Here is a 17768-nt window from a genome sequence, read left to right on the forward strand (position 1 = left end):
AGGACTTAAAATGCAGCCTTGCCTAATCCATATATATATATATATACAGTCAGGCCGCGGTAATCCGGTCCTCGTTAATCCGAATCCACCGACTTCCGAACGCTACTCACTGGGCACCAAATCATCTCCCTATATATTGTATATTGTATATAATTGACACCTCGTTAGTCCGATGATTCAGTTTCCGCCTCCGAACGCTGGTCAGTCGGAACGGATTGGACTAATTAAGTTGTAAATAGCTGCGTTAATCCGAACGATTGAAGTTGACCGCGCTGCTGACACGTTGTTTGTTTAGCGACTCATCCCTTTGGTCCCTTTATCATAAGTGATAGGGAAATTTCGACGACCACGCTGTTTTGGGAAAGACTTCAATCCAGAAATATATGCTCGGTACCGGAACCAAAGTGTTCGTATTAACGAGGTCTGACTGTATATAATTTCTGGAGTTGCGCCCCCTTGCCCGCGTGCCCGCCGGTAGTTACGGTCCAACAACAGTCGCCGTCACTATGATACTGGAATATTGGCCTATCGACCAAGCCTAAACTTCAATCGACATAAAACCTTCTTTTTTTCTCTGTAATTCTTATATTACGAATTACATGTACAGAAACTGGAAGTTGCCCTGACTGTAGACCTGAAGACTGTGCTGAAAGCTCGAAGAACTAGCGTGTTTGGACGAAAAATAATGCTAATAGAACGGTATTTGTAATATTGCCGTTTCTCGGAATGTCTTACTGAGCAGTTGCTTTGTAAATTCGTCCAACTGAGTACTCCCCTTTATGTCACATGACACAGTCGCAGTATTTGTGTCGTAATAGTTGATAGAACATAGGTTTAGTTTACACTGCAATCAGCGTTCAACAAATACCGTTAGCCTTGACCTGATTACGCGGACAACATGAAGTGCTTCAGTTTTCGTTCTTTCGTTTTCTATCCTCATAGCTAATGACGCGAAGTGGTAAAGGGAGATAACTAAGGAATGTTCCTATTCCTTTGCATACCAAGTCACTGATCTTATTCACATAACACATAAATGTTTCTTTCTTGAAAGGCAGAATCTGCCCTAAGGACTGGTGGAATGACGTTACCAGTGACTGACAAAAGCAAGTGTGGGTTTAAAACAGATTATATACTCAAGCAAATGCCAGTAAAGACTGGTACATATCAAGGAAATATTCGATCATGTCGTGAACAATGAAACTACAACATGTAAATCGATGGGCTCCACCAACAGCTGGCGGTAGACGTATTTAGACTGCTAGCGTCGCCAGCAGCGTGGTACAAGTCACTGAAATATATGGCACGGTGCATGTGGCACGTCTACTTCACAGGATAGTAAACACGGGGTGAGTGGGTATCTGGATTTCCCGTAGATTGGAACTTGGAAATATACGTGATGTGTACTTCGAGAAGAGTACAACTGTGGTTTAGTTCAAACGTGTGCATTGGATTTCTTTTCGTGTGGGCTATCGTTTCATGGACTTTTTCGTCTACTCATTTCACGATCCTTTAATGCACTACGCGCATCTGCCTGTGAGAGATGCTTCCTCTATCCTTGACCCCTTCCATCCCAGAAAGGCCAACCCCAGACCCACCCATTCTCTTCCTCTCAGGGACGACAACCATTCAGCACCGCACCGCCTACCTCACAAAGACACCACCTCTAAACCCTCAGATTCCCTGAGTCACGGAGTCATCCCTACATTTCCACATCCCCACCACAGTCAGACTGAGAAACAAGGTCAAGGTAAAGATCTCCCGCACAGGAACGAGGCTGCCGTTAAACGGCTCCTGACGACATGGCCTCATCCATCAAGCCTATTTCTGCCCAATATGTCCATTGTGTCCCGATTGTTTGACATCAGTGACGCAGGTTTGTTCTTTCGATTTACTCTACTCCGAGATAATTTCAATAAGCTGTTGGTAGTGAGGTAGCCCAGTGGTGTGTGCCTGAGCTGTCGATCTTCACAAAACAGCGGACTTCTTGCAAATATGCTGATAGATACCAGTCACTTACGTATTCATTTAAACTATTGTCCATAAACAGTTTAAATCTAGGATAAATGTTTCAGCTGTACACATAGAGCAATATATGCGTAGTTTTAGCTGCATGTATATATCTACCTGACAAAGACAGAGGTTCCAATAGTTCTGTGGCCAGACACACACCACACAACCATATACACGCAGTCACACCAACACCAACATACACACCACACAAGCATATACACGCAGTCACACCAACACCAACATACACACCACACAATCATATACACGCAGTCACACCAACACCAACACACACACACACAATTATATACACGCAGTCACACCAACACCAACATACACACACCACACAATCATATACACGCAGTCACACCAACACCAATACAATCACAATCATATATACACGCAGTCACACGCACACACACACACACAATCATATACACGCAGTCACACCAACACCAATAGACACACACCACACAATCATATACACGCAGTCACACCAACACCAATACACACACACACACAATCATATACACGCAGTCACACCAACACCAACACCAAATGCACACCAACACCAACACACACACCACAATCATATAATCACGCAGTCACACCAACACCAATAGACACACACCACACAATCATATACACGCAGTCACACCAACACCAATAGACACACACAACACAATCATATACACGCAGTCACACCAACGCCAATAGACACACAACACCAACACACACACATCATATACACGCAGTCACACCAACACCAACACACACACCACACAATCATATACACGCAGTCACACCAACACCAACATACACACACCACACAATCATATACACGCAGTCACACCAACACCAACATACACACCACACAATCATATACATATCACGCCAACACACACAACACCAATACACGCACACACACACCACACACAAGCATATACACGCAGTCACACCAACACACACACCACACCATGCTATCATATACACGCAGTCACACCAACATACACACCACACCACACCACACTATCGTATATACGCAGTCACACCAACATACACACACCACACAATTATATACACGCATTCATGGCAAAACCAACAGACACACACATACACACAGACACAGAAACACAGACACACACATACACACAGACACATACACACACACAGCAGCAGCAAATATAAGCTTTTTCTGGATCAGGACGGATGGGTCGACCCCTGACTATCAATGCCAGCCTGTTGCCAAAGGAGGAGAAGGCTAAATTCCACAATGCCCACAAGAGACATTCCATGAACGAGTACGTCAGTAACCTGATTCCGGTACACAGACAGCTGCCTGACGTCAGGCCCAACGGGTAATTATATATACATCAAAAGGTAATTATAAATATGTACCCTCCATGGACCACTGCAAGTAAATATATATCACCAGGAGGTAATTTCAGAAATTTTATGATATGGGTTCAATTAATACCATCCAAGAAATAGTGATTGTGTATGTTATTTTTAACAGGGTGGTATGCGAAATAGAGGGTTTATATGTTCAAATGTGGCTATTATGATAACGATGAAGTCACAATCTTTTGCAAAGCATTTGACTGTAATGTTTAAAGATGATGATAAAAATGTTCACAGCAGATATTATTCAACATTAATTCTCCTCAATGTGTAATAACGAATAATATTCACCTAAATCTGATGTGATGGTGGTATTCGTCCATGACGTGTAAAACATTTTGTTGATTCTGTGTTTGTCCAATACACAAATATGAATCAATATAATTACATACGTTCAATATATCAACCTCGTGATGTGAGTGTGACAGTATGGACGCTAACAATATCATACCAGACAATGAAGTGATTGACATCATGAGCATCGATGCATATCGTTGGGATGACATGCCTTAACATACCCATCCATACAATCCAGACTTTGAGCAGGCGAGGTATATCTCCTTCAGCTGCAGCGAGCGTTATACGGACCAAAATCTACCTCAGACCAGCATCGTTATTTGCTTCCTGAATGAGGCGTGGTCTACGTTGCTAAGGACAATCCATAGTGCGCTTGACAACGCCCCGCCCCATCTGGTGAAAGAGGTCATCCTGGTTGACGACCACTCAGAATGGGGTGAGTATGAATGAGTTTAGATAAAGTGGAAAGAAAAAAGTTGTTGGCTTTGCAACTTTGTCGTAACTCATGAGTCATATTTGAGTTGTATCAAGGAAAAAAAAAAATACGATCCTCGGCTCCCTTAATAATATTTGATACTGGTATTATATCAGAATATGTTGAGAAGATTATAATAACATTATAATACCTCAGTCCTGGTTGATGTGGGTTAAAACCATTATCTGCCAACCAGTTTGTGTTCTTATGAAGGATGCGATATAACTACAGCAGGAGCATTATTTTGTGTCTCTTTTTACAGAATTTTTAGGAAAGCCTCTCGAGGATTATTTCAAGACAAACTCCAAAATACGCATCTTACGTTCCGACGTCAGGAAGGGTCTGATGCACGCCCGGATGACAGGCTTCTACAATGCCACTGCACCCATCGTCACCTTCCTCGACTCCCACACCGAGTGTACGCCAGGTATCTCGCCATCATACTTTGCATGCCAGCTCTTTAATGAAACCAGAGTGCCGGTTACTCTGTTGAGGTAAACATTATCTTACCCGTGAAGATCCGGGTTAGAATTGGTCTTCAGCAACCCATGCTTGTCGTAAGAGGCGACTAACGGGATCGGGTGATCAGGCTCGCTGACTTGGTTGACACATGTCATCCTATCCCAGTTGCGCAGATCGATGATTATGCTGCTTATCACTGGATTGTCTGGTCCAGACTCGATTATTTACAGACCGCCGCCATATATACTGGTTGTCTAGATAACTGTCCAAGGGTCATACACTGATGATGACTGAAGGACGAGCCATCGATCCCTGGAGAAATGGTCACTTGCTTGACGTTGTCTTCTACAGGATGGTTGGAGCCCCTTCTGGCTCCGATTGTAGCTGACGGCAACGTCGTGATAGCACCGGCCATCGACTACATCAACAAGGAGGATTTCAGCTTGTCTGTAGGTGAGATCCAGCTGTATTTCTTCCATCTCGGCAGCCTAACGGCCGGGGCTTCTTACATTCCGGACAGGGAACGGAGGAGAAGGAAGCGGGCGACCGACACCATCAGGTTGTAACACTGAACCAACAGTTACTTTACGTCATTCTAAAATTTATATACGTCTCTAAAATACCTTTAGTACGTCACTCTACTATTTTTATTACGTCACTCCAATATTTTTATTACGAAGCTAAAATACGTTTATTTCGTCACTTATTTACTTTCATACGTCTCTCCCATTCCCCCTTCGCTTTGAGCATGCACTGGTGTTTAGATTAATAGCGCATAACAAATGGCCATTAATAATACTTTTAAAGCGTCACTCCAATATGTTTATTACGTTCCTGTTGAAACAGTTATATGACGTCACTCTAAACGTCACAAAACACAAAACACCATATGTTATCAAGAAGAACGCAATGACCACACATTACAGGGAGAATACTAGGAGCGCCTTTCTTGGCATTTTAATTTCAAGATTACTCACAGTGACTGTCCACTCGCCCATAATATATCGGAGATGGAGATAAGCATACCATGTCTGTCAAACTACGCCACGCTTTTAATTTTAGAAACTATCAATTCGGTTTTCAAACGTAGTTGGTTTATCTCCTCAATGGTTGCCCGTCCTGGTTGTGTGTCCCTGTGTGTAACCTGTATCAGTGTTCTATATATCTCTCTCAGGAGCCCCGGCATGGCAGGCGGTCTCTTCTCCATCTCCAAAGACTTCTTCATCCGACTGGGAGCCTTCGATCCTGGAATGTCGCACTGGGGAGGAGAAAACATTGAGATGTCCTTCAAGGTAAGCATCACATGCCAATATCTGTCAGCGGATCCATGCAGGGGTGCGCAACCCCACCCCCTTTTGTTCTGTTAGTTTATTAAATGATCATGAAACCGGTGAAAATGGTGGGTGAAAATAAACTGTGTACTACCCACCCCTCTTTCTGAACTGTGCACGCACACACGCACATACACACACACGCACACACGCACGCACGCACGCACGCACGCACACACACACACACGCACACACACATGCCTTTGTCCAGACATACAGCCTGGTTCCCAGGATATACTGTGATGGGATTTCAATGACCAACAGAATGTCCACACAATTTCAGCTTCTTCTTTGCTGCAGGGTGGAAGACGTAATCATGTCTGTGTTATGAGGAGTATACTGTTCCTCCTTCAACATGATGGCCTTCATACCGATTATGCAATACTTGACGTCCATCAATGTTCCTCTCTATGTGTAGAACTTCTAAACGCCAAGGAGTTTCTGCAAAGCAAACAAACTTGGCAGACATAGTTTCAATATAATAGAAAACCCATTAACGGGTAGTTCGGGTTTTTAGCAGTTTCATCAATACTATAACATAGCATACGTCACGAGAATGATACCAAATGTTACTTTTAGTGAGAGAAACACTATGATAGCTGTTTCTAGACACGAAGGTCACAAAACTGAAATCTAAACAGCGACACAAAGCCAATGTCCAACAGCTGTAAATGTTTCGTTTCAGCCAGCTATTGCTATTGTGATGAAATTGTATACATGATATATGGACCTGAACGACTTTATTGATTAAATAGCATTACCGTCTCTGTTGTACCGAATTGCATGAGGAAATTGTCGATGACTCTGGCTCATGTTCCCCTGTTGTTGTGCGTTGGATCACTCAGTCACTCTCGGGTTCATTATTATGTAATCGTTTGGTCTGTTATTATTTTAAATTAAATATGAAATGTCTTGGGAAGATCTTAAAGTTTGGATTTTCAGATTTATTAAAGATGTTTCTGTAAGAAATAAGATGTCTCTTACCATGAATAGAGGCGTTATCACCTGTATACCAAAAGGTAATAAAAACAGAAACCAATTAAAGAACTGGAGACCAGTTACTTTATTAAATGCTCTGTATAAAATAATAAATGCCTGTATCTCTAACCGATTAAAAATAACCTTAAATTCTCTAATACATGATAACCAGGCTGGATTTATACCAGGCAGAATACTAAGTGAAAATACAAGATTACTGTATGATATTATGTTTGAAACTAAGAAACGAGATATACCGGGTTTATTGGTTTTGACTGATTTTGAAAAAGCTTTCGACACAGTTTCTAAAGATTTTATTAATTCTGTCTTATTAAAATTTGTTTTCGGTCCAGAAAGTATACGCTGGATTAATTTGTTAACTTATGATACAACCTCATGTGTTATTCAGCATGAACATCTCTCTGAGTTCTTCCCTTACAAGCGGGGTTGCAGGCAAGGTGATCCATTATCACCATATTTGTTTCTATTTGTGGCTGAAATCCTTGGATGTATGATAAGGCATTGTATTGTAATCGATGAGCAAGAATATAAGTTAGGCCAATATGCTGATGATACAGAATTATTTTTGAATGGCTCAGAGGATAGTTTATATGCTGCGATTGATACAATTAATACTTTCTACAAAATGTCTAAAAATAAATATAGATAAGACTAAGGCAATCTGGATTGGCTCTAAAGCTGGAGGCAGAGACATACTTTGTCAAGACTTGAATATAGAATGGCAAAGAAATGAATTCGAAGTCTTAGGAATTAAATTTACTCCTGACTTAAATGGTCTGTGGGTCATCAACACAAGTGGCCTTTTACTGCAAATAAACTCTGTCTCTGTCTCTGTCTCAACACAAGAAAAAGACTAGAAGACATTAATAGATTACTAGCGACGTAGAGAAAAAGAGAAAATTAACATTGCTTGGCAAAATTACTGTTATTAAAACACTGGCTCTTTCAATACTGGTGCATATCTTTAATACTTTCCGTAAACCACCAGATGAATTTATTACTTCCCTAGAGATAATATTTTTCAGATTTATTTGGGATAATAAAATTGACATAATCAGACGCATGATTGATATCAAAACCTTTGTTAATGCCATGAAACTATCCATACTCAGACTGTATGTCAGAAAAGCAAATGTAAGTAATCCATGCTATTTTCCATCCAAATATATAGTAAAGTATGGCGCAAATTTTCAGAATATTGTTGAAATTGAAAATTAATCCTTTTTGGAGGGATGTCTTGAAGGCATGGAAATTATATTATACTAAAACACTATTGAATATGATAATATAAATGAAATCTTATCCCAATCCATATGGCTCATTCATCATAGCATTGAGTTTCTCATAGTCACCTCTTTCATAACATAATGCGCTTCTTTTGTAGGCTAACCTGGTATTTACATGAGCATTAACGGTGATATGTGTATCGTTGTGATCACTTATACTTTTACATAAATCTACAACACCACTGTCTAAAACATCAACATCTTCAGATATAATGATGGGATCAAGCAGTGTGTTCGTTGTTTTTGTTACTCTCGTTGGTTCTTTAATAACATTTTTCAGATGTTTCCTGGCTATTAAATCATGTAGATACGTGTTATTATTCGACAAAAGGTTTGCATTAAGATCGCCAACAACGGTAACTTTACCCGAGATATCTAATGCAGTCTCAATGCTACTATCAAGCCGGGTCCAGTATTGTAAACCTTGGTATTGTGGTCTGTAGGTGACACATAACACAAGCACTCCAGTATTCTAAACCTTGGTATTGTGGTCTGTAGGTGACACATAACACAAGCACTCCAGGTATTGTGGTCTGTAGGTGACACATAACACAAGCACTCCAGTATTCTAAACCCTGGTATTGTGGTCTGTAGGTGACACATAACACAAGCACTCCAGTATTCTAAACCTTGGTATTGTGGTCTGTAGGTGACACATAACACAAGCACTCCAGTATTCTAAACCTTGGTATTGTGGTCTGTAGGTGACACATAACACAAGCACTCCAGTATTCTAAACCTTGGTATTGTGGTCTGTAGGTGACACATAACACAAGCCTCCAGTATTGGTCTACAACCTTGGTATTGTGGTCTGTAGGTGACACATAAGCACTCCACAATTGTGGTCTGTAGGTGACACATAACACTCCTCCAGTATTCTAAACCTTGGTATTGTGGTCTGTAGGTGACACATAACACAAGCACTCCAGTATTCTAAACCCTGGTATTGTGGTCTGTAGGTGACACATAACACAAGCACTCCAGTATTCTAACCCCTGGTATTGTGGTCTGTAGGTGACACATAACACAAGCACTCCAGTATTCTAAACCTTGGTATTGTGGTCTGTAGGTGACACATAACACAAGCACTCCAGTATTCTAAACCTTGGTATTGTGGTCTGTAGGTGACACATAACACAAGCACTCCAGTATTCTAAACCTTGGTATTGTGGTCTGTAGGTGACACATAACACAAGCACTCCAGTATTCTAAACCTTGGTATTGTGGTCTGTAGGTCTGTAGGGTCTGAGATGACACATAACACAAGCACTCCAGTATTCTAAACCTTGGTATTGTGGTCTGTAGGTGACACATAACACAAGCACTCCAGTATTCTAAACCTTGGTATTGTGGTCTGTAGGTGACACATAACACAAGCACTCCAGTATTCTAAACCTTGGTATTGTGGTCTGTAGGTGACACATAACACAAGCGGCTTTTGTGGGATAAATACTTGAACCCATATAGATTCATCACAGTTGTTTTCAAGATGACATAACATATGTCATATATATTGGGAATGTGAGGAAACAAGAGACTTTTGGAATGAACTTCAAATTTGGATCAATCAAAACATACAGGAATTGCAGTTGTTAAATTTCACGTTTTGTTTGGTACTGTAAGTACTAACCCACTACTTTGTCATACAATACTTTCTGCTAAAAGACACAACTATATTTGCACCCTGAAAAAAATAATCTAACAAGATCGGGTGGTCAGACTCGCTGGCTTGGTTGACACATGTCATCGTATCCCAACTGCGTAAATCGGTGCTCATGCTGTTGATCACTGGATTGTCTGGTTCAGACTTGTCAGTCGTCTCTTACGACAATCATGGGTTACTGAAGATCAGTTCTAACCCACCGTTCCCGACCGTCATGACCCTGTATTTGTGTTCCAGGTGTGGATGTGCGGGGGGAGGATTGAGGTAGCTCCATGTTCCCATATTGGTCACGTCTTCCACTCCCACAGCAACTACCCCGTCAGCAACGGCGTCAGAGCCTCCATCCGGAACTACGCTCGTGTGGCCGAGGTCTGGATGGATGACTTCCGGCGATATTACGAAAAATTCAGAATAAAGCATAACCCAAGAATATATGTAAGTATGAGGTGAGGTGAGGTGAGGTGAGGTGAGGTGAGGTGAGGTGAGGTGAGGTGAGGTGAGGTGAGGTGAGGTGAGGTGAGGTGAATCGTCACGGTCAAAATTATTGGACTTGTATTGATTTGTGAATGAATGAATGAATGATCTACCCAAATGGGATACGATGACATGTGTCAACCATGTCAGCGATTCCACCCACCCGATATCGTTAGATGCCTCTCATGATAGGTGTATTTACAGTTTTGTTGACATGGTCCCCACTCGGATACATCAAGGCCATCCGGAGATGGAATATTGCAGAGCACAGGGTAACATCATAACCATCAATGTATACTTTGAACTACACAAGCAGTATGGCTTAGTAAGCAGTATAGGTTTTCCCGTTCAATATACTGAGGGTTGTTTACTGCCTGAATAGAAGAAACACTCATTTGTATAACTATCACTGTAATAATCTATATACTCAACTTATTTATACATAATAATCTTACCGCGGCTTCCACGTAGTAACCCGCTGAGCAGGTTAGGCGGCTGACCTTGTGTGCTGGCGATTAGGTGCCTGGCTCTGAGGGTGTGGGTTCGAATCCCGGATGGGACCCATTCCAACAAAAGTACTAGAATTTGTACTCTACTAAGAAAGTGTAATCCCAAATATAACATATGTTGCATTTGACCACTTTCCAAGTGACATTGACATGTGTATTCATTGCCAATATGTTTTCACGCATTTTCGGGATGACATTGTTTAACTTCAACTGATTTAATCAGTACTGTTTAATTGTTCGCCTCTCCTCTTTGACAACGAAGGATCCCGGCGACGTCTCGGAACGGCGGCGGCTCAGGGAGAGTCTCCAGTGTCATCCGTTCAGCTGGTACATAGAAAACATCTACCCCGAGTACAACATCAGCATCAAGCCTCTATTAACTGGACAGGTAACTCTAACACCACCGGCATGTGAGCTCTGGCTGCTGCTTGTTTCTATCAAGAGGATGCATTAACATATACTACACATAAGCCTACATTCTCCTCCACTTAACGCACTGGCGTCTTCCATTGACTGATCAAGAATATGTAACGGCGATTTAAGGGGCGTCTATGAAAGTAGTAGCCGTACTTCAGTCTGTCTCATGTTATCCCCTTTATGTTTTAACACCATTCAGAAGAGTCACGGCGAAATGAAATAAAATCGACCCAATTGTATCCATGCCCCCAAGATATTCCGTGGTTGTGAATCTTTATGTACTGGTGATTACAATCAGTTGTTCGGGATAGGGTGTACGCTGTGTTGTATTTTATCCAAATATTTTCAGCTGCAAAGTGTTGGTACTCCTAATGCCTGTCTGGCCTCATCTACCAAAGACGACACCCCCCGGCTATACATACAGCCATGTGACGACAAGGTGTACCAACAGGTCAGTCTGTATTAGCAATATCTCGGCCTTCGATATACTGGAAACTGTGCTATGCGAACAATTCTGGCGAGACGTGTATAAAGATACATTGCTCAGATCAATGATCCGTATCAGTGACCAGGAAGCGAGTCTTCAAACCCTCCGGTTTAAGGTGTTCTCACGGAATATAGCAAAAATATGAACAGACAATGAATATCATTATATTGTTCCAGTGAGTACAGCAGCGTGGAATGTCGTTGAGTATGAGAAAATGTTGTTAGATTTTGCGGTGTCATCAACCCTCTTTAGAGTCGCATATTGGTTACAGCGTTCTCACGTCTCGCCGAAAACCCGGGTTCAATTCCCGACATGAGTACAATGTGTGAAGCCTATTTCTGGTGTCCCTAGCCGTGATATCGCTGAAATATTGCTAAAGGCGGCGTAAAACCATACTCATTCGTGAAATCTTGACCTAGTTTGTTATCATGATTTGTTGACGAGCTGACAGTGATGCCTATCATTGTGGAGCTATCGAATCAGTTTGCCAATCAAAGCACGAATGAAACCTGAAAGTCATAAAATGCAATTTCCATATACATTTGTATATAATTCATTCATGTTGTTATGCTGTCTTGCGTGCTCAGCCAGGAAAATCACCGCGGGGACCGCAGGAAATATATCATCCATGCATAGATAGAAACATTATCCATGCTTAGATATAGAGACTATCCATTTATCCATGCTTGATCTGTTTTAACAGGTGTGGAACTACACCGATCTGCACGAGGTGATGACAGGTGTATACTGTATTGACCACGGCAATGACCATATCACCCTTCAGCAGTGTACAGGCAGGGGAGGGCGTGGCAGGCAGGAATTTCTCTACAAGGTACGTCACTGATCAAAACCCCAACTCAGGCTTAGCGTGACGGTTGTGACAAACACTGGTGCACTGCGCACTACTGAAAAGTGTTTCCATGCTGTTTACACCGGGAAGCAGCACGGTACTGTGGAAGGACACAGATACGATATGCCAGGAAATACAAAAGACTACAAGGAAGGGACACAACACGCTATATGTGCATACATGTGTCGGGGCAAAACATAGATTTAGATAATGAACACATATACTTATACTCCGGGGCAAACATAGATTTAGATAGTGAACACATATACTTATACTCTGGGGAAAACATAGAGATTTAGATAGTGAACACATATACTTATACTCCGGGCAAAACATAGATTTAGATAGTGAACACATATACTTATACTCCGGGGCAAAACATAGATTAAGATAGTGAACACATATACTTATACTCCGGGGCAAAACATAGATTTAGATAGTGAACACATATACTTATACTCCGGGGCAAACATAGATTTAGATAGTGAACACATATACTTATACTCCGGGGAAAACATAGATTTAGATAGTAAACACATATACTTATACTCTGGGGAAAACATAGAGTTAGATAGTAAACACATATGCTTATACTCCGGGGCAAACATAGATTTAGTTAGAGTACACATATGCTTATACTCCGGGGAAAACATAGATTTAGATAGTGAACACATATACTTATACTCCGGGGCAAAACATAGATTAAGATAGTGAACACATATACTTATACTCCATGGCAAACATAGATTTAGATAGTGAACACATATACTTATACTCCGGGGCAAACATAGATTTAGATAGTGAACACATATACTTATACTCCGGGGCAAACATAGATTTAGATAGGAACAAACATATATTAGAGTTAGATAGTAAACACATATGATACTCCGGGGCAAACATATATTTACTTGAACACTCCTTATACCCGGGGAAACATAGATTTAGATAGTGAACACATATACTTATACTCCGGGGAAAAACATAGATTTAGATAGTGAACACATATACTTATACTCCTGGGCAAACATAGATTTATAGATTTAGATAGTTAAAACATAGATTTAGATAGTGAACACACATATACTTATACTCCTGGGCAAAACATAGATTTAGATAGTGAACACATATACTTATACTCCGGGCAAACATAGATTTAGATAGTGAACACATATACTTATACTACCAAACATAGATTTAGATAGTTAACAATATACTTATAGAAACATAGATTTAGATAGTGAACACATATACTTATACTCCGGGGCAAGGCGATTTAGATAGTGAACACATAGATTAGATTTAGATAGTGAACACATATACTTATACTAGATAGTGAACTATACTTATACTCTGGGGCAAAACATAGATTTAGATAGTGAACACATATACTTATACTCCGGGGCAAAACATAGATTTAGAGAGTGAACACATATACTTATACTCCGGGGCAAACATAGATTAGATAGTGAACACATATACTTATACTCCGGGACAAAACATATGGATTTAGACAGTGAATACATACACTTATACTCCAGGGCAAACATAGATTTAGATAGTGAACAAATACACTTATACTCCGGGGCAAAACATAGATTTAGATAGTGAACACATGTAAAACACTGGGGCAAAACATAGATTTAGGCAGTGAATACATATGTTATACACTGGGACACAACACAGTACTAGACAGTACTAAACAGTGGTTACATGGGCTATACATTGAAACAGAACAGTACAGGCAGAGACATAGATCGTACACATCTTGGTAAATGCCTTTGCAGGCGTTTTTCATAATATCAGTATCTATATTCCATCCTATTGTATAAACAGGTCACCGCCAGATAGATGGAATATTGCTGAATATGCCTGTAAACATCGAACAATCAACTCTCTTGCTATATATCTCAAATCGTGAAACAACAGATTGCAGAGTGCTGCAGCAGTTTTGTATGCCGTCACGCTGGGCGTATGTTGTAGGGCAATGCACGGTGACCTGTTCTCCCAGGACTGCACATTATTGTGGCCTACGTGAGTCACTAGGGGGCGTCCAAGGCTTCATGAACTGGAAGGCCATATACCTACCCAACACGTGTCTTACATAACGAGGGATAAATATGTTACAATATTAGATGTGCTAAACGTTCAGTGGTTCGATCTGGTAACACAAATTGTAAAAAGGGACAATTATGACGTACAAAGCAGAATAGGCCATGATGGGTTGGGTTTTTTTCAATATAGCTAGATTTTGTTATGTGTAACATTTTAGGGGGCATTTCCTCTTATCGAGAAGCGCACATAAAATGACAACCTGAAAATTGAAATTGTTGGGCCTCATTATTTGAATTAACGTACACCCCTCCACTTCTTGCCCGCATATTGAGATGAATGAATGTTGCGTGTTTCCATGTTGGCAGGACCAGCATCTCCGTTGGCATAGGAACAAGTGTCTAGCTGTTGGAGCGGACAAGATCTCGCTCAACTCTGAAGACTGCCAGGACAGTGTCAACCAAAAATGGACATGGACCAGTCTTTTGTGATGAATGTGGAACAGAAATAGGAATATATTATTTATGTTCAGGGTGAATGTAACCTGACGTGTGTATATAATTTACAGAGTGCGATGACAGTGATCATCTTTAGCTGTACAATAGCAGGGCGATGGGGTAACTTGGCGGTTATTGCTGATTAGGAAACAGGTGGTAGATGCTTGTGTGTTGAAGGTGTTTTACAAGACGTTAGCACAGTCTATCGTCCTGTGTGATGAAGGTGTTTCACAGGTGTTTCACTGGACACTGAACAGTCTACCACCCTGTGTGATGAAGGTGTTTCACAGGACACCAGAACAGTCTACCACCTTGTATGATGAAGGTGTTTCACAGGACACCAGAACAGTCTACCACCCTGTGTGATGAAGGTGTTTCACAGGACACCAGAACAGTCTACCACCCTGTGTGATGAAGGTGTTTCACAGGACACCAGTGTGATGAAGGTGTTTCATAGAACAGTCTACCTTGTGTGATGAAAGTGTTTCAGGACACCAGAACAGTCTACCACCCTGTGTGATGAAGGTGTTTCATAGGAAATCAGAACAGTCTACCACCCTGTGTGATGAAGGTGTTTCACAGGACACAGATCAGTCTAACACCCTGTGTGATGAAGGTGTTTCAGAGGACACCAGAACAGTCTATCACCTTGTGTGATGAAGGTGTTTCACAGGACACCAGAACAGTCTACTACCACCTGTGTGATGAAGGTGTTTCACAGGACACCAGAACAGTCTACCACCCTGTGTGATGAAGGTGTTTCACAGGACACCAGAACAGTCTACCACCCTGTGTGATGAAGGTGTTTCACAGGACACCAGAACAGTCTACCACCCTGTGTGATGAAGGTGTTTCACAGGACACCAGAACAGTCTACCACCCTGTGTGATGAAGGTGTTTCACAGGACACCAGAACAGTCTACCACCCTGTGTGATGAAGGTGTTTCACAGGACACCAGAACAGTCTACCACCCTGTGTGATGAAGGTGTTTCACAGGACACCAGAACAGTCTACCACCCTGTGTGATGAAGGTGTTTCACAGGACACCAGAACAGTCTACCACCCTGTGTGATGAAGGTGTTTCATAGATGTCTGAACGGCGTCAATAGTACGTGAAATATTTCTGCGTGTTTCATGGAACGCTGTATCGTGAGATGTCAATCATGTAAATGAACGTTTGAATAAATACGTTTTGTTTTATTAAGGACAAACTTGTATTTGACATGGAGCTAGGATGGTTCCGCTTGGCCCGACTGTGAGTCCATAATCAAGAACGTCCCTGGAACATGAATAGAGATATCAGCCGCAGTTGCAGTTGTCAATGTATAAGCGCGCACATGTTATCGACGGTTCTGTTTGAGTATATCCAACAGCTGCTTGGAAATCAATGAGATGCGGTTATTGGTGCACATCAATGAAATGATGAAATACTGTTCAAAATGATATCACTTCGCTTGTAAAACGCATAAATTCATAGTATTATGCAATTGTCAGGTGGTGATTTCATTGTTGAAACTAAAAGGTGAGCCAGGAACCAGCCCGTATGAGAACTAGGAACAGCTAACAAATACTGCAATGCGATTTAACTAACAAATGTACATTAATATAAAAAAGTTCACAAATCCATACAAACCAATATGAAGTTATCACTTTGGTAGTATAACATTGTATGGCAGTACAAAATACAAGAGGAGTTATTATAGCAATAATCACAATGATTATATGTCGTTAACGGCGTACATTTGGCTCCAGGTGTCATATGTTAAAAGTGGTTTCATGGCGTCACGCCTGCTGGCACATTCCAACTCATCATGACCCACATCTGGTGACTAGTTGTTATAAACTATGCCTGTCTTCACTGGTCTTTTCGTCGAGTATACTGTCGCCATAGACACAGTTAACTTGTATAGTGCAGCATGACCAATGTATTGGTAAGGTATGAATATGGTAAGTGTACATGAATAAAGCATAGCTAAAACACCAGACAGTTTAGTGCAAAACCATACCTCTCTGCGTTCATTGCATGTCGCGTCAAAGCAACATCAGCGTCTAGGATTCTAAATTCAGAGAGTCGTATCTCATTTCCCTATGTGAGAATTCAATACAATCGAATAGTTTAGATATCGAATGTTTCAGGTATTTTATAGAGTCACCTCTAAATGATTCCTGTACAGGGTATGTTAGTATTCGCTGGCGATTTTCTACGGCACAGTACGAGATTTTCTCATTAAGGAGGCAAATACATGAAGCCGTATTATTTTAGCAAACTGATATATGATTGGCTGAAATAGTGTGTTTTAAATGAAGAGATATGGTCGCCTGGAGATTTGAATTGTCAGTTGTCGGAGCCTATATGGCGTACTCCTGGGATAGTCAGGTAGCGGGACATATCATGGTGTTGCTACGAAATCCTAGACTTGGTGCCCAGTCACACATCAGAAACCCTGGGTTCAACAGTCTTCAGGAGAAGTAATCGCGCTGTGATGGCAGCTGGACAAAGACTGACAGTCACCGTTCCGGTATTCGGCAACCCCCCCGCCAATTCCTTCTCTCTATTGTT

The 17768-nt window shown here is 41.3% G+C and overlaps 1 protein-coding gene across 8 annotated transcripts; it reads left to right on the top strand.

Annotated features, from left to right (window-relative positions):
- The first annotated feature begins 1296 nt into the window (after positions 1-1296).
- Positions 1297-16408, top strand: LOC124252935 (polypeptide N-acetylgalactosaminyltransferase 1-like). 8 transcript variants are annotated; one of them, XM_046686618.1, is made up of 15 exons: positions 1297-1873; positions 3212-3365; positions 3975-4141; positions 4443-4607; positions 4994-5201; positions 5817-5934; positions 10159-10356; positions 11167-11292; positions 11671-11772; positions 12512-12640; positions 15079-15430; positions 15487-15642; positions 15706-15732; positions 15918-16239; positions 16286-16408. In XM_046686618.1, exons 1-11 carry the CDS (start codon positions 1477-1479, stop codon positions 15199-15201), a joined length of 1887 nt encoding a protein of 628 aa, XP_046542574.1. In that variant the 5' UTR covers positions 1297-1476; the 3' UTR covers positions 15202-15430; positions 15487-15642; positions 15706-15732; positions 15918-16239; positions 16286-16408. The 8 variants fall into 8 exon arrangements, with proteins under 8 accessions (XP_046542574.1, XP_046542571.1, XP_046542573.1 ...); XM_046686615.1 differs by having other exon boundaries at positions 15918-16408; XM_046686617.1 differs by having other exon boundaries at positions 15533-15642; positions 15918-16408.
- Positions 16409-17768: the final 1360 nt, after the last annotated feature.

The sequence above is a fragment of the Haliotis rubra genome, unplaced genomic scaffold (genome assembly GCF_003918875.1).
Source record: "Haliotis rubra isolate DU_JTF1 unplaced genomic scaffold, ASM391887v1 Scf53, whole genome shotgun sequence".
Taxonomy (NCBI): domain Eukaryota; kingdom Metazoa; phylum Mollusca; class Gastropoda; order Lepetellida; family Haliotidae; genus Haliotis; species Haliotis rubra.

Excerpts from the sequence above, each read along its gene's own strand:
- LOC124252935 (XM_046686615.1), top strand. The coding sequence starts at position 1,477 with ATGGACTTTTTCGTCTACTCATTTCACGATCCTTTAATGCACTACGCG. Across the intron at positions 11,293-11,670 it reads AGCCTCTATTAACTGGACAG|CTGCAAAGTGTTGGTACTCC; the intron begins GTAACTCTAACA and ends AAATATTTTCAG. Across the intron at positions 11,773-12,511 it reads ACGACAAGGTGTACCAACAG|GTGTGGAACTACACCGATCT; the intron begins GTCAGTCTGTAT and ends CTGTTTTAACAG.